The sequence below is a fragment of the Gracilinanus agilis genome, chromosome 2 (assembly GCF_016433145.1).
Source record: "Gracilinanus agilis isolate LMUSP501 chromosome 2, AgileGrace, whole genome shotgun sequence".
Classification (NCBI taxonomy): domain Eukaryota; kingdom Metazoa; phylum Chordata; class Mammalia; order Didelphimorphia; family Didelphidae; genus Gracilinanus; species Gracilinanus agilis.
The window spans coordinates 560,473,835-560,492,422 of record NC_058131.1 but is presented as its reverse complement, the minus strand read 5'-3'; the positions used below and the strand labels follow the sequence as shown (position 1 = coordinate 560,492,422).

The following is an 18,588-nucleotide window of genomic DNA, read 5'->3' as shown; positions in this document are numbered from 1 at the left end:
GTGACTACTGAGCTTCCTTGAGTTCACCATAATCACAGCCTGAAAAAAATCTCCTTTGTATTTTAAATGTATTTTGTGCTTACTTATAGCTAACACGTTACATGTACTATATATGTAGTACTTACTGCTTGGAAAACAAAGCAAATTCTAACAAAGTAGATTCTTTCCCTGGAATTTACACTTTACCTTTTTACAAGCTTTACTATGAAACCTAGAAGCCTGAAAGGTTTTATCATTAGAAATAAAGCAATTTATCTAAGGAAAGCGTCAGGGATAAAATACCCCATCTAAAACCTAAGCAAGGCAAGGGTCATAGTTGGTCTCTTCTCTCCACGCTAATGTAAAATGCTCAGATCTTAGCAGGGAGGGGTTTGGACTGTGACTAGAACTGTTCAGATTACCAGAGACCAAACACAATGCCCATAGAGGGAGGAAGATAACAAGGGGAAAGAAGACAAGAAAGGAAAAAAAAAAAAGCTCTATTGAAGAATATTTTCCCGTTGCATGGAAAACACTATTCATATGGCAAAAGGAATGGAGAGGGCATCAGAAGCCTTTTCCCTCCCTTTTTTTTTAAGACACTAATAGGTATACTGGGAATGCTAAGGGTCAATGGTTGTCACTGCTTTGTTCTCTGCATGGGAACGGCTTTTATAAATGCTGGCATCAGCTGAGTGCAGTTCAGCTTTCCACATCAACTTTTCCCTTTACATGTAGACCTTTACAGTTCCATAACAATAAATAAAATTTGTAGTTACAATGCATTTGTCAATTCAGTTTAGGCACAAGGCAACTTCCACGGTGAGTGGAGAGATCAAGACAGTCTCTGATTGTGCAGAAGCGACACACTGCTTGCGACAGAATGATATGTTCCAAACATTTGACGGGCTGAAGTTCTATCTGATGAGCTTTCTATCTTCACTTCTTCTGATGCAGGTGTTGACCAGTTGCTTTGATCATAAGATTGCATTTGAATTCTTGCTTCAAGTGTTTTTGTTTTTGTTTGTTTTTTTCTCCTGTCAGATTTGTGTCTTCAGATAATCTGAGTTGTCTGTGTCCTTGTGAGGAGAGGTCACCTTCTATCTAGCCTACCAATCATTCTGGAACTCTGGGATGGAAATTAAGGGAGAAAAACAAAATGAGTTAGTAAGAGCTTGGAACAAATTGGAATTATTTTATTGGCATAGTAAACCTCTTTGATGTAAATCAGCAGAGAGTTCATCATACAATCAACATTTGCTTCTATTTTCAAATATGACAAATATCATATTAAAAGAGGTGTAAAGGCTCAATGACAGTCATGGAGATGATGGGGAAAAGGTACCTGGCTGATTTTCTCATCTGGCTATTCCTGGTCCCTGTAGTTCAACTTACCCAGTTTTCAAACGAAGAAAGGGAATTTTACTTTTTATTCAGTAAGTATAACATTAAATAACAAAGAAGAAATTACAGAAGTTCACTATTTACCTGTTTTTTTTTTGGTCAGAATACAGAATATTCCAAAGGAATGACGTTTACCCTAATAAGTACTCAAATCTATTTTTACTGTAATCATTTAAAATGGAAGTTTTTCTATGCAATCATCCAGACTCCTATGCCTCATTAAACAGAAAAATACTAAATAACAACATTCTTTTAGAGGTTGGGGATTGTCACCAGAAATGGCAACTAATGTTGTATGGTATGTAATACAAGGATATCCTTTGGGAATGACTGCCATTTTAAATCCACATTCATTAGACAGTCCAGCCAAATTGGTCTCCTTGATATTCATCATACATGGCACTCTATTTCCTACCTCCATATTTTTAACAGAGGCTGATCTTTACGTCTCGAATTCTTCTTCTTCTTCTTTCTTTTTTTTTTTTTTTGCTCTCTAACTCTTGTACTCCCTTGTTCCTTTCAGTTCTGGTGTCATCTCCTACAAGGGACCATCCCTGATTCCTTTAGTGCTCTCTGTCACACTGATATAGTGCTCTCTCAAAAAGAATGTAAGCTCCAAAGAGGCAGGAATAAGTTATTTTTTTGTCTTTGTACCTGTAGTACTACTCCAGTCTACGACCCTTTTGTGAGTTGATACTTCTACTCTTTCTTTGGTCCCTTCTCTGGCTATGCCTAGCAGCACCTTCCCTGTCACCCAGCTGTCACTTCAATGTTTCTTCTGTGTTATATATTGCCATGTAAGAAGAATTGAAGGTTGTGCCTTGAAAGTATGGGGCTCCTATAATGCCCAAAGGTTACCTTCTGAACTAACATTTATATTATTATGTTGAATAATACCTGTCTTGCCTCATTTTATTCTTATAAATAAAAATGAGCTTGGGGCCTTTGGGGTTAGGATTAATGAGTACAATGCATAGTAGGAATCATAACAAAAAGGCCTTTTGGGATAAAATGTTTAACTACTTGTTTACTATTCATCAAAATTTTAGAGGTTTGGTTTTAAATGAGATAGCCCTAGTAAAGGGTTGGGTGGGTACAAAATCCATGTTCTAGGGTGAGACAAATGAAAGAAAAAATACTATGGAAGAAAAAGAATTATCAAATAATCTGGCTAACAATTTCATTCTCAATCTATATAACTAATTAAGATGCAATTGTCTTAAAAATAAAACCAATCAGCAAGCATTTATTAAGCACCTACTAGGGGTGAAACTCGTGGTGTCAAACAGAAACAGATCTTGGAAGCCACTTAGTGATCTGGAAAGTCATAAGTTAACATTATGTATACTGTACTATATTTCTATTTATGCTGTCAAACATTTCCCAATTACATTTTAATCTGGTTCAGTCTGCAAGTCTGACTCTGCTGGACCAGGTAAAAGGGACACATATATAATGAATAAGACACTCTTTTTTTTTTAAAAGAAGCTTAGTGAGAGTCATATTATTCAGTCTTTTATTTTTGTTGTGAATAAAGGGGAGAAAAAGATTATTCAAATAATTCAGACTGCAGGGTTAGCCTTTTACAACATAAGTATTAGGTCTCTAATATTTTATGAAGGACAAAAGCATCATTACCAAGTGACAGCATTTTAATGAATCATCCTTCATCGGTGTTATGGTAATTCTTCAAGGATGAGCCAAGATAAATAAAAGAATACTGATCCCCCCCCCCATAAAGGTCAAATCCATTAAAATGTGGGTCCAGCTGACAGTTTTTAAAATGTCCTTGGCTCTGTCAGCATACCTAGTGGAGAATGAACAGAGAGTATACTGTGCTACTAATCCAAGTGGAAGCAGATGACAAAACTTTTATATAGCTGGAGGCAGTGAAGTATTTTGAAGCAGGGACATGTACAGTGTAAATGGTGGCAGAACATTCCCTGATGGATGGGCCATATCTCTACTTGTTTCCTGGATCAAAAGTTAATTCACCCGAGTACCAGGGTGGGTCTTTTTTGTAGCTAACTGCAGCTTAAATATAGGGTAGTAGGAAGAGGGCAAAAGTTCTCTAAGAATCATGATATTGTTATATATTGAGGATAATTAATGGTTGGATCTTAAATAGGATTTAGTCTCCATGTCAAAACTTCTATAACAGAAAGACAACATTGCAAGGTTCCAAATTGGAGTTTAACTATAAAATAATCAAAGCTTCTAATTTCATTATCAGGTTCTCATTTAGAGAAAAGTAAATCAGGTAGTGCAGTAACCTTAATCCTTAATTCCCTGCCTTTCTCCCCTCAGACCCTTTTGAAAGTTCCTACCCCAGACTTACCTGGCCGGTGTTTACATATGACCCATAGGGTTGGTAGTTTCACTAAGCCCAGGATGGGCTCCTGGCAGTGTGGTTGGTGGCTCTGCCGATACGGCAGAAACTTTTTCTTCTTCCCTTCTCTTAAGGCAGGCTGCTTTGGGGTTGAGGTTCCTCTCTGTAAGGGGGTGAGGGAAGGTGAGAAGTGCTTTCATTATTAAATAAAAAATTAAGAAGTAGGTGCTATCATTCTTGGACACAAAAAAACACCATTCTTGACTAGAGTTCTTGATGTCTATGCAGTTCTATATCACACTAAACAAAATCACAGTGTGAGTCCCAGTGAACATTAGCTCTATTTCCAAAAATGAGTGCTCAAATAAAAATCTAGATACATGCCTCCCAGTGTCCAAATATTATGTCTACTTTCTATTCTCTGTTACTTCTGATAGAGAGAGTCTTCTAGGGATTGCTTTGATCTGTACCAACACCTCAAACCTAATCCACCCTACTCTGGGGATGAATGTCTGAGCTGCCACTGTGAATGGCTGTAACCCCCTCAGTGTCCTGCGGAGATGCAGTGCACTGAATTGATATGAGTGCTGACACCATCTGTACCTGGGAGACATCTGGGCTCAGGCTGGAATTCCATCAGCTTAGAAAATGCTTTATAGTAACAGACAGACCACTCAGCTAGCCCCAGGGCGATGAAAAAAATCCCGAGGATTTTCACCCTCACAGTTAAGCGACAACCTCTCAAGGGAGGCAGGGAGTTGGGGCATACACTGTGACTTTTCTTTGATATGACTGTGGAAAGAACTACTTCAATTGCTGTTCTTGAACTAGAGGCAAAGGGAGGGAGATGAGTAGCTTTTTCTCATGTTTCTAACATACACAGTGGCTGGCTTTTTGAACAGTTAAGAAGGACTGAACAACTAGGATGTGTAGTACATGAGGGAAGGAGAAGAAAAGAAGGAAAGAGAATGATTCATAAAGAGAAATAAAGAAGAAAAATTATGGAACTAATAGCAAATTGGCTCTCATGTATTTTTATTTTTTGGACCAGGATGCTAATTCTAGAAGTGCTCCATTTTAAGAAAATCCCATATGTGAAAACTTGAGGGTACAAAAAACCTACTTGAATTAGGCTGTGAAGATCAGGTACACCCTAAAATATGGTCATTATTTTGGAAAGGAGAGGTTGTGGCTAATTTGGTATAAATATCTAACTAGTACAAGATTTCTTAACCTGAGATATATGAACTAATTTTTAAAAAAATATTTTCAGAACCATATCTCAATAGAATTGGTTTCTTTTGTAATTCTATATATTTTGTTTCATACACTTAAAAACTTTCTTTTTTCCCCTGAGAAGACCTCCATGTCACACACAAAAAAAAGGTTAAGAAGTTTTGATCTAATAGGTCTTAGAGATCCTTCCAAGGTCAGAAAGTGAACTGAGAATTTTAGCCCAAGAAGTTGTTGGGTAAAGGAGAGGAACTGGGCAAAGCAAAAACAAACAGACAAACAAAAAGATGGAGGAACAAAAATTGTGTACTTTAGAGGAGTACTGGATAAATTTCATTCAGTGATAAAGTAGACTACAGTGAAAACAGGTTCAATAACAACAGAATAACCATTTGTTGGGAAAAGGTTGCTACAAAGGGTCATGGACCAGTTTTCATATGGTCTTTGGAAGGCTAGTAGGGTGATTCCTTTATAGCCAACCGTACCACAGTGCTGTCATGGTGAAGGGGAGGAGGTTGGAGTTGTGGTACCCAAGATTCTTCTATGATATAATGGCAACAACCTCATGGTCTTTTCCAGATCACTCAGGCTTTGAATGCACTTAACCTTACTGACGATACTTGCCAGATTTGTGTGGAATGACCAGTACCCTGAGTAGGAATAAGAATTTAGCAGAGATGCCAGGCCCTCTGAGAGACCAATCTTCTTTCTTTCTGGAATAGAGAATCTCCTCTTTGGTTTTTTTTTGTTTGTTTGTTTTTTTAATATGTCATCATTACATGTGAAAACAGATTCACTAGGCTTAATAGGATTTTGGCCATTTTTTTCTACAACTCTATGAACTCCACAAAGGTAGACACTATCTTATCAAAACTTTACATCTTCCTACCTTAAAATTGGGCTCTTCTTAACAGGACATTAGAAATATTTGTATGTTGAATGAAACATATATGTTAAAGACTTCGATAACCAGTGATAATTTGTTTGCTCCTAGATATTATGTGTTTCCCAAATGGGATTGCATCTCTTCAAATATCAGTTTTCTTGTCCTCTAACTACTGATTTCAGAATTCTTAGAATGCTTTCCCTTTTAACAGAATTTGGTTAATAAATGAAAGCAACAAAGGTTCTTTTCCTGTGGGCTTTCTCCCCATGACACTGAGACATGGACGGATGCATAGTTTGGTGGACCACCTCTTAATTAGGTATTCAACAATGAGAGATGTTCAAGGGAAGGGCTGAATAATGAGCTCCTAAAAGCCTATTTATTGAGCTGCCTGATCTAGGTTCAAGGTCTCTGGTCATCCTAAAGGACCACTGATCTATTTGTCATTTTGTCAGTGATGAAACTGGACTAACCAATAAATAGATATAATTAACAAACTCATATTCTTATCCAAAAATCCATCTCTAGAGAGAATTTTAATCCTAACAGTAACCAGATAAGAACTGGCTTGGGCAGACAATAAGTTGCATAGCAGAAGATAGGGAAGAAAAATATCAGGTATATACTGTAGGTCAGGTTGGAGTGAATTCAATTCCAAGGATGTCACCCAAGGCAGGAAGGTAGTGGATGTTTATTTCTTATAAGTGGGGCCTTAAGCCCATAGCTTGTAACTATATTAAGAAATCAATCAAAAAGCATTTATTAATTGCCATAAAGTCATAAGAGTCCTGAAAGGGAATAATGCCTACTTGATAGAATAGCAGAAGGGTTGGGATTATTGGAAAATCCTAAAGTCTTGAGTGTAAGGAGTTGCAGAGAAAAAAAAAAAGCCTGCCCTTCAGAGGTAGAACGACTTTGTTTTCTTCCCAGTGGGGAAGTCACTTACCTCGGACTTGCTGTTCTAGACTGAGGATGACTGCCACAGCCTGGTGAAGAATAAGGAGCTTTGTCTGGGGCTTTTCACTCTTTAAGTGAAGCTGACACATTCTGCCCAGTTCTTTGAATGCCTCATTAATATCCCGCACACGCAAGCGTTCCCTGGCATTGTTAGCCATCCTCCTTTCTTTCTCCCTTTCTACCTTCTGCTCTGGGTTCAAATCTTCATCTTCATTAGTACTGCTACAAAATCAAAATAAAAGGGATATAAATGTCTCAGCCATCCCTTTTTCTTTTCATTTACTCCAGTGGTGGTAGGGACGCAGGGGGAACATGGAGATAGAGAAGGATGACAGGAAATATGATTTTTTTTTTGTACTGGAGAAAAATGTAATCATCAGCGGATAACCTGTAAATCTTCCGAGGCATTCTCTTGGATAGTCTACCTTGGACATCCCACTGGCTTGTCAGAAAGACTAGATGCTACAATGAACTTGTCCTTTCCGTATACAGCAATCACATCTAGGAAGAACAGGGATTTCCCACCCCTTCAGGCATCGAGTTATATCTGTGATGCCAACTACAGAGAGGGAACTCAATTCTTGTTTACTTACAAATCATAGAAATATTTTGAAATATTTTTTGATGACATGGAATCCATACTTCCTTTACTTGACTAAGTGTCATCTCAAAAGAAGGAAAAAGAATCAAGATGGCACAGATGGGTAGATAAGGAAGCAGGCTTGTAAAAGACCTTGCTTAGAAAGGCCAATTGTTCCAACCCAACAAATACAAGAATCTCTTCTAGAGTAATACAAAGTAAATGAAAGAGTACTGTTTTAATATCCCCTTCTTCCTTCAGAAGAAGTGACAAGTACCACGACAAAGATGCCAAGCTTTATAAACATCAGCTACCATAACAAACCAAAAGGAAGTCTAAGTATGTTTGGAGCATGAGAAAGAGAAATTTGTCCTTCCAATCACAACAAATACACCTGGATTACAATAATTTTCAGCATCATACTCTTGTAAAACAAAGGAAAATTATACACACATAAGTCCATGTGTGTATTATAAATATATATGTATAGAATATAGTAATATTACTATATAGAATATAGAACCTGGAAAGAAGTCAGAAAGTAATAATTCTTTAACCATCCAAATTTTTAACTATATTTTAAGGCTTTGTGAAACTATTCCTGAAAACTCAAGCCCACACTGAGCTCTTTCTTACTTATATCTTGCTATATATCCTTTTTCAAAAAACAGTTCATGTGATGTAATTTAGTACTTAAGGATATGCCATTCAATTAAAAAATTTAGTAAGCATCTATTTGTACAAGAAACTGTGTTATACTCTGTTTTAGATATGTAAGTCTGATCTCTCTAGTCATACTCCAACCTTTCTGAAGGTAAGGAGTGAGACATATTTCTTCCATACCACCAGCACATCTTTCCCTTCAGGGTATCTAACACAGTATAATATTAGGCATATAGTAAAGTATGTGGTGAATGACTGACAGTCTTTAATTCTGTAATTCCTTTTACTTGTGGCCAAGCTAAAATAGTGGGGATGCAAATACCTTGTTCTGCCTCGAGATGAAACTTTTATATCTTTTTGAGAAGATTCGTCGTCTGATTTCATGTCATCAGATGAAGGAGGTTCATGGAGATTTTCGTCCTTTTCCTTGTTTTCAGACTTGATTTCTGTTGGACCAACAGCCCCAGATTGGCTCTGCAGGCCACCTGATGATTCAAATGAAATAGAAAATAATACTCAGTTATTCAATTATAAATGGGTTGTCTCAGTTATGAATTAGAACTAATACCACAAGGATATCTTTCTTATGCTTAATGACCTGCCCTGATTCTCAGTGTGTTCAAAAGGGACATTAGGGAAGGTGGGAAAGGTCATGCTCACATCAGGGTAAATAAATCTAAAAATATGTACCAAGAGCCATGCTGTTCTTAAGAGTTGTATTTTGGCTATACCTGTCCATCAGCTACAGATAAAATTCAATTACATTTATACTAAAAAAAGCATACCCTTGACCTTAAAAGGAGTTTTTCTATTATTATAAGGAAATGGATTATTTTAGACAGAAAAAAAATCCAAAATACCAAATTGTAATTGAAGGTAGAAATGAGGATGAAAGAGTTAATGCATTTCCAGAAAGTTCCTAGCTTAGTCCAGACAGAGAAAGGGGAATAAGACTACCATACTAAAGTAGACAACAAAATACCCCTGGGAGAAGACTGCCTATTTACTTTTTTGGGTTTTGATTCTAACTGGTTGTACTGAATTATTAACATTCAGATGCTAGAAGGTTGCCTAGCCATATTGAGAGCACCCAATACATCCAGGAAATCCTCCTTTTCGTTCCCAAGGGACTTGTATTTTCAGCTTCAGTCAAAGGCATAATTAGTTAAAGGAGAAAGCAGTATAGAGAGACTGAGAGTAGATAGGGAAGAGGGAATATAAAACATGGATCTTTTGGCCATCAAGGAAGTTTGCATATGGCTCCAGCCACATTTAGAACCTCTATATACTGGACACTAGTGCCTGGCGATTCAAATCAGTGTTTTAGGGACTTGCTCTTCATTTTTCTGATTTCCTAAGGCATAACCCAGAAAGGACTTAAAATGAGAACTTGATTCAGAGACCACTAAAGAGAAATCTTACAAGCTAGAGAGCACTCTGATCACATTATTATGAAAAGTAATAGCGGATCAAATTATTACCTCTGTAATTTTCCTGTGTTTTATGATTCAGGTCTGTGCTTGAAGCAGGGACGGTACTGGACAGGACTGAATGATTGCCATTAAGGTTAACAGAGTCTTCCCGATGAGTTCCAACCTAAAACAAAAAAAGAAATTTTTATCACTTGCTGGATTTAACTGGATTTAGGAGAGAGGTAGATATGAGGCATATGAATCCAGAAATTTCTAGCAATATTTTCTATTTTGTAGACATATTAAATGTGTCCCGATATTTATATTGTCTTTTAAAACAAACTAAAACAATATTTTTACTTAAACCATTAAGTCAGATAGATATAGCAGACATTACTATCATTACCATTCCAAAGGCAGAGGAGTTTTTCCTCAATGGATTAGTCTATTGGCCTATTTTGGATTAATTTATTTGATGATCTGCACTTTGGATTCTAGCAAAAGAAAGTAAAATCTAGTGGCAAAATGTTCTCCTAGTCAACTGTACAATAAGGGAGTGCAGTGCAAATGGAGAATTCTTTCAGTACTCTATCACATGGCATGGAAATTGAAGTATTTCTTCACTTTGTTCTGTTTTTACTTACATGATTTCCATCTAATCCAAATAAATTCTCATTAAAGTCAACCTTGCTTTGAAACTTTCATGCATTCATGATTTCCCTGAGACTTCCTCCACTGATGTGGTTCACAAGTCCTTGATGCCATTTTATTCTGTGCAAATTTAGCCATCTTTTTTCATGAATTCTATTTAAGGAATCTTCCTAACACTGGAGGCCTTCCACTACTTCTTTTAACACCTCTGAAGTACCAAGACAGTGTTTGTACTAATCATTTTGGGGGCTCCCATTTTCTTTATTCATCTAGCCCAATGTGACTTGTCCACTTTCTTCTGCAAAATTCCAACTCTGATGCCTCACCACAGAAATGAGGAAATAGATGATTTCAAAGAGATATGGAAAAATTTATATGAACTGATGCATAATAAAGTGAGAAAAACTATAACAAATTATACTATAGACTGAAATAAGCAGGAGGGTAATTAATACAGTGACAACAATGCTATAAAAAGATGAACAGCTTTGGAAGTTGTAAGAACTAAGATCAACACAATGACCATCCATGATTCCAGAGGATAGATGATGAAGCGTGTTATTCACTCCTTGACAGAGAGGTAATCAATATAGAATAAAGAATAAGACATGCACTTAAAAAGTATTTAACAAGAGAATTTGTTTGACTTGATTGATTAAGCATATTTCATACAAGAAATCCCTCCTCTCCAATGTGGCAGGAAAGAGAAAATAGATTTTTATTCATTAAAAAAATAAAACTTTAACAATAAATCATAAGATTTAGAGTTGGAAGGGACCTTAGAGTTTATCTAGTTCAATCCTCTCATTTTACAGAGGAGGAAGCTGAGGGCAGAGAGGTTAAGAAACTTGCCTAAGGTCAGGAGCCTGGATTTGAACCCAGAAGTTCTGACTTCAAATTCAGTGCTGAATAATGACAACTCATATTTCTACAGTACTTGATTTTGTGAGGAAGTAAAGAGTGCATCATCTCCAACTTATAAACAGTAAATTGAGGACCTCTAATTCTTATTTCAGGTTTTTCTTCACGAGTATAACTATGCTGATTTTAATTAATATATTAATTTCTTAGAAAGGTATGACATTTAAAATAATTATCACATGTGTTTATATTGAAGTACAAATATGTATAATTTTTAGCTAAATGTACATATTATCATTGTTTCTCATATTTTCCCCAGACCCTCAAAGTTTTTTCTTGAAAAGGATGACAAAAACTAATTAATAATTTTAGATGATTTAATAGAAAAGTTTTTAGAGAACATAAAATACCAACTTGTTAATTCTGATCTTTAATCAAAAGAATGCAATTAGAAGTTGACCAAAAATGGCCATCAAAGACAGGCCAGCCCAGCCCAACCCATGCAATTGTCTGTTATTGTATTCTTATTAAAACCGGCTACAGATGAAGCTTTTTAGTGGAACAGTAGCAAACATGTCAACTAGAAGATTAAGCCTTTAATTAAATAGGTTTATTGCCCAGAGTTACACATGAGAACCACTGTTTTTCAATAAATCCTTCAATCCTAGTAAACTGCTGAGCTTTGAATCCCTCTTGAGTAATTAATATAGCTTTTATCTTTCATGTCTTAGTATGGGTTTTACCCAGAGAGAGATAAATGCCCTTATGCAAGTTTATCCTTTGTTTAACATACATGGTTTCCCGTGAGCCAAAACAGAAGTAAGAAAGCAACTAAAGCAATGTCTTAGGCTAGTTGATCATTCTGGTAGAAGCCTAGATATATTCTAGTAATAGCAATACAGTGCTTTAAGGTTTGCAGAGTGCTTTACAAATATTATCTCATGTCAGCCTCATATTAACCCTAAGAGGTAGGTGCTTACAGTATTCACATTTTATAAGATGAGGAACTGAGGTATCTATCTCAGTGATGAGGCTAGATTTCAACTCTGGTGTTTCTGACTCTGGGCTCAGCACTTCCTGACTTTATCAAGTAACCTAAATACCTTGTGAATATGAATATTATACTAAACATTCTACTGTTTTTAGAGAACAAAAAATCCTCCCCTACCTTTAAGTTAGTTATTTTAAAAATATGTTGATATGAAATCTTATTCTATTCCCAATCATTTAATGTCTTTTATAACAAAATTCAGATGATTTAGAGATTATTCCTGACTCAGGATTGCTTGTGCTATATTGTTCCTTTTTATTGAGAATGGATAACCAAGAATTGATTACATATATCTTCTAAACTACTATATAATTTCATGATGGAATATAGTAAACTTGTCTTTGAAAGAGTTCCCAAATCTGTCCATCATTTTTCATCAACCTAATGAAACTGACATACAGACTTATATGACCAAAAATTGAGTGCGTCAGGAATTAAAGCTTAAAAATAAAAAATCATTTGTGAGGGAGGAAGTCATATTTTTACAGGTTTCACAAAACTCTACCTTAGAAGGCATATTTTTTATGTTTAAAAACGAGGGTGCCTTCTTGCAAGTTGGAGACAAGAAAGGCAAGTCTCTTCAGGGGAGAATTTAAAAATGACTTTGAAAAAAAAAACTACGGTACAATTTGGCTCTAAAGAAAAGATCCAGGTATATATTTCCCATCTATTTGTAAAGGGAGGATGCTATAGTTATGGAACACTGTGTATAATGTTAGACTTAGCTGATGAGTGGGTTAATTTTGCTAAAATTTTCTTCTTTTTTTCTTGTGTTATAAGGGACAGTTCACTAAGAAGGGAAATGGGGAAAGATATAGTATCTTAGTTTGGTTATTAATATGGTCAATTATGTGGATGGTTTCCCTAAAGTTAAACCAGTCTTGCATTCCTGGTATAAATCCTACCTGGTCATAGTGGATAATCCTTGTGATGACTTGCTGTAGTCTCTTTGCTAGTATTTTATTTAAGAGAAAAATGCAGTGTGAAGTAAAGTTGGAAGATTTCAATATATTTTTTTAAAAAAGCTACAGGGAAAGAGAACATAAGCTTTCAGTACTTAGTCAACAAAAAATAATGAGGCTTAGATCTAAGTATCAACATATAAATTTTGAATGATTCAGAAAATAAACAGCAAATAAAATCAATCCGAAGGCTGACAGGTTTCTTCTTATGTTAATACTATACAATGAATTTTCACATTAAAGCAATTAATGGGAAATGGATTAAAATATTATAGCTTTTTAAAATACTTCTGCAAATAAAGTCACATAAATTAAGCCAATATGCGGTTTAAATGAAAAGTTTTCCTTCATTTTTAGAGTATATGTTAATTTAAAGTGTTGGACATTTTGGGACTACCACTTTTAAAGTTAACTTTTTAACCTTTTCAGTATTTCCATTTTTAATCTCATAAATGTGATTTTTGGTTGTTAGCCATTTCAACTGGATAAATTAAGAGAACAAAGGAGAGGAACAACTTGCTATATTTTGCCTAACCAAGGCAAGCTCAAGTCTGCCAAATTCCTAATCCTACTGATTTCAATTTTCATTGCTTTTCTAAAGCTAGACTTATAAAAGTTATGTTTTACTTTTTAAAGTGGTTTGATCCCTAGAATGGCGAGCAGATGATGATCATCTTACCAAGGATTTGTCTTGAACTTCTAAGAGTTTTTTTTTAAATCTAGCCAACAAACAAGTAATTCTCCATTGCATATTTCAAATAAGTGTTTTATCATGCTAATATAAATTACTGACTTCTAAATGAAGGCATTTTCATTTATTGGCACATAGAGCAAAAATGTAAACTTTTTATAAAATCCTCAGACTAGTACAGAGCTTGAAGTCTGGAGTTTCTCATCTTAATGAAGTTAGCAGAAACTTTCCCTTTGTAACCTGATTCCCCTTGCAAATGGCCCTCTTACATTTTCTGGAGAATATAACTTTCACAGTCCTTACAATCCTTTTTTAACCCTTGCTCACTCTCTGCTCCAAAGTCCTCCCTTTAATCGGCAGGGCTGCATTCAAATGGCTCTGTCCACATACACAACAGGTGTACAAACAGTTCTTTGTCTGAGTTAGGGGCCCTGGGGCCAGCCAGATAGGATGGAGTTTTAATTGTTCATCTTGTTAGCATACAGCTGACAAGCTGCAATTGGGAGAGAAGCTGGAGAGGGTGAAATGCTCCCCCTTCCATCCTTTAAATTTCAATAATCATGGAGATCCTCACTTCAGAATAAAAGCCCCAACCCAGAAAATGACATCATCTTGCATTCTAAAATCTCATTCCTTTCCCCTCCCCACCCCTATCCATTGCCATACTTTTGCTGGCACACTCACAGAGGGACTTGTTTTCATTTAATTTGACCAATGGCTTTAGTACCCACAATGGAAAATGTTAAATCTAATTAGCTGATGAATAAGGGGAAGGAGGATTAGGGTTGAAACCCAAAAGTACTGTGTGAATCCCCTTCTGATTCTGAATCCCATGCAGCCCATTTGCCCAAATTATACTATATACTGAATACTGATTTCAATTAATTATTATTAATCCATATATCGATTAAAGAATTGTTTGCATTGTTCACTTTGAAGCTATTTTGTCTTATCTGAATATGTCTATGTGTATATTATATATATTTTAAGTAATCTTAGTCATTTAACATTTGTGACTAGGTTTTCATCATAAACTAGATTTCTATGAATTTATAATTCACCTAAAAATCAGTTTAACTGTGCTTAATTAGCAATTGTCTTGGCAGCAGCATAAAAATGTTTTAAAATTATAAAATGGTTTTAAATTTTGAAAGCGTTAAAACTTTTTAAAATGGAGGAAACACACTTTAAAAAGCATTTAAAATTATGTAGGCTTAATGAAAATAACGTACAAACTGTTTTTCTTTTTGCCTTAAAAGAGTAAACTAGAAGTATTCTTGGAAGCTACATAAATGGTAAAAAAAAAAAAAAAGCCATGTGTGGATGGAATTTCTGCAGTGTACAAAGCCAAATCTGCATTTCTAAAAAGACCATTCTAAGGATAGGGAGTAAATTTCAGTTTACATGCATTTTTTTTAAAGAGACAATATTTCTGAGACTTACACCTTTACACCATCTATCTTATTTAAAAGTATTTACCCACATTGACCTTTAAGCAACTTGATCTATAATTTCTTAGCACTAAGAAAAGGGCAGTTTTCTAAAAGATTTACATCAATTGGCTTTAGCTTGCATTTTTCAAGGACTGAGTGAGGTAGGTACTTTTAAATAGTAACAGATAACCCAGGACTATTTTACTTCTATATGAGAATATTGTGTTCCTATTCATTGCTCTAAGGAAACAAAGCAAAAATTAAAAGCAAAGAGCCCAGAGGAATGAGTATGGGCTAAAATCCCCCCATTACAGTGTACAACAAAGGCAAAAAAGAACTCAAAGATGAAATGTTATCCAGGATCATTAACAACCATTAAAAAAAAGAATATGGAAAAATAATAAATAAATTCCTATAAACATAAATGCTTTTAATCTCCAACACACCAATTTGAAAATGAAATCACGTTCCTGAGGGGGAACAACTGATAGATGTCAGAGGACTTCATATTAAAGATAGAGCAGTCCTCTGTCTTTAAACTAAAGAAAGAATTGAACCAAGGTACTAAGGCAGCAAGCAAATGTCATATGTAAACACCTAATATTTCTTAGGCCTCTGGAATGGCCCAGATCAAATAAGGGCATTACTAATCTCCAGTTTTACCTTTAACCCCAAACTTCCTTTTCAGCAGCTCATTTTAAGTCTTTATCATTAAAATAAATAAGCAGGCAAAAAGGAACCCAAACAGTCTGATTTATTTCAGTGTGTTCTCATAGTGCTTTTTTTCTTTGCCAATTTAAAGCTGTAAATGCTATATTAAACACAATAGTCTTTCAATGCCAAATACTAATTTGATAAGTCTTGGATTTTTATAACATTTTCCTGAAGCAAATATTGAGAAACACAAGACTATAAAATTCCAGAGGGGAAAGGAAATGAAGTAAACTGGGATTTAAAAACCTGGCTCAAAAATTGAGCAAATATTAAAAATTAAACTATGACTGGTTACACTAATCATATAAAAAGGAGTTGAAATTACTCATTTCCTAGTTTCTTTTTCCAAGAGCATCATTTTTCAGGGAAATTTAATTTTTGTTTGTGTCTGAAGTGAATAAAGCATCTCAAATGAAAACTCTTCAGCAGAGGAAACTTCATTTACCAGTAAATAATAATGCCTGAGAATCTTGTTTAGAAACAACAGCAAAAAAACTTCAAGTAGTTTGATGCTAAACTACTTAAATATATTTTTGAGTGACTAAATGATCTCTTATTTTAAAAAACCAAATGGTTATTTCCCCAAACAGGTAGATAGCTTTCCCACATGCCAAGAAGTTCTGCTTTAATTGATTATATGGAAGAAACTGTAGAAATCACAAGATTTAGAGCTAAAAGGGACTTCAGAAAACATCTAGTCTAGCCTCAAGATTTCATAAAGGAGAAAAAGGAAGTGCAGTGAGAGGAAAAGACTTGCTCAGGAATATAACACTACTTACTACATAACAGAGCTGAGATCTGAACTCAGATTCTAATTAGAAATCCCATCCTCTCACTGCTTTACTATACAATACCCTTATTTTACCCATGAGGAAACTGAGGTCCAAATGAACTAAAGTGACTAAAACCGTGGCCCACCAACTCCAAATCAAGGGTTACTTCCGCTCTATACTTTTCAGTGAATTGTACTATAAAGAAGCTACTCCTGTGATCATAGAAACAGTCTTTAGTCCAGCTGACAATAAAGAAATTGATTCAACAAATTACCTGGTACAATAAACAAGTATTTGTCCACATAAAAATATCCCTCTTTAAAATAAAAACATCAGAAATAATTGAAGTTGGAGATGGTAAATCTGTTTATAGATGTTTTGTTATGACGTCAAGTATTATTTACTTCCACTTCCCTACCATTCCAGACTACCCAAACTAAAGCTACTTAAATCTTTAAAGCTACCCATCAAAATAAAGAAGACCAAAAGATTATGCAGGAAGTAAGAGATAGGGATAATGGGTATATAACACTTCCCCTTTTCCCAAAATGGGTTTGAAGTACTTCATTTACTTGTTAGCTCACTATTAAGATGCTAAGAGGTAGTTTTATATCAGCTTTAAGTTATGGAAAATGTAGAAATCATGGTGAATGAGATTTATAATAATGTATTCATTTTTAATGAAACTCTAGCAACAGCAAAGAATGATTTGGATATTCTGTGACATTGTGTAAACGGTATTTTAACAGAATCAAAATGACTCTACTTGGTTTAGAAAATAAATGAATGAAATAATGAAAAACAAATGTTCCTTTCTTGCATAGACGCTATCTTGCAAATCAACTCTTAGTAAATTGAGGCTAGACTGTAATCTTTCCCATTTAACATTCTTTTGGGGGGCAGTTTTTTTGAGGAAAAAACCAATTCTCTCTTCTATCTCACTTGTGCTGAAGTGCAACCAGAGAAAACTTTAATACAAAACAAGTCAGAGTTCAGCTGATAAAGAAGACTAACTCCAGAACACAGAATTAACACATTACTTATTCCCAGTACAATTGTAGTGTTTAGAAGTTGGAGAATGGAAACAACAAAACCAGGAAGGCTACTTTTGAGGATGGCTGGCAGTGGTTATGGTGATACACTTCAAACATTAAACACACACATACACACAGACACTGCTCCAAACATTTGGAAAGAGTTTATTCCATATGGGTGGGTACCAAGTGTGTATGCAAAGTGCAGGATTCCCAGCTGTGCTGACGGAAGTCCTCTATCACGGATGAGAGAGCGCCAAGGCAGCAGTCTTCCTAGCCTCGAGATCTTTCCCAGAAGCATGCCTCAGCCTGCTCTGAGAGAACATCAGGCAGAATTTGATCTTCATTTCACTCCAGTCCTTTTTCAGTTCAGATTGTACACCAAAAAGATTCAAGGTTATGAAGTTAATTTCTCTTTTGGGACCTCAAGTCATGACTGCTACCTGGTCATTTTAAATTTTTTCATCTTGGAGCTTTGATCTCTTTGGTGCAAGTCAGGCAATAAAAACTTATATCACAGGACCTTCAGAAGGTGCTAGGGATTACATCCCAGTAGTGTTAACACGAAATTTAGTTCACTTATTTTCTTCATCTTTATATCCTCTAAGAACTATAGTCGGTGGCATAAGAACTGAATTCTGCATTGCTTCCAACAACTGCAGGGTCTGCAGTTCTTTTGTCTTGCTGCTGTTCCATATCTAAGCCTGGTTCACCTCATGCTCCAGAAGTCTAGTGATTGTTTATGATGACTTGAAAAGGACTCTTTTTACCAATACTTTTTGGTGTTACAAAATAGCTAATGCAGATTTCTGGAGGATGTATCAGGTTCTTCAAAGGATTCCCATGTATTGGGAGCTACTGTAAGAAATTCTTTTTCCTGTTAAAGCATGTCTACCTGATCGGGCAAAGATGATAATTCAAAGATACAAAGATAGTGGACAAGAGGCACCTCAGCAACAAGTCAGGAGGGAGGAA

The 18,588-nt window shown here is 35.4% G+C and overlaps 1 protein-coding gene across 1 annotated transcript in view; it reads right to left on the bottom strand.

The window, feature by feature from the left end:
* TCF12 (transcription factor 12) overlaps positions 1–18,588 on the bottom strand; it is a 416,597-nt gene that overhangs the window by 1,303 nt on the left and 396,706 nt on the right. Inside the window, exons 17-21 of the mRNA XM_044665300.1 lie at positions 9,513–9,627; positions 8,354–8,516; positions 6,778–7,010; positions 3,722–3,875; positions 1–1,108 (exon numbers count right to left, since the gene is read on the bottom strand). The exon at positions 1–1,108 is cut by the window's left edge and continues 1,303 nt beyond it. Coding sequence (XP_044521235.1) covers positions 3,733–3,875; positions 6,778–7,010; positions 8,354–8,516; positions 9,513–9,627 — 654 coding nt within the window. The 3' untranslated portion in view covers positions 1–1,108; positions 3,722–3,732. The remainder of the gene's footprint in view (positions 1,109–3,721; positions 3,876–6,777; positions 7,011–8,353; positions 8,517–9,512; positions 9,628–18,588) is intronic.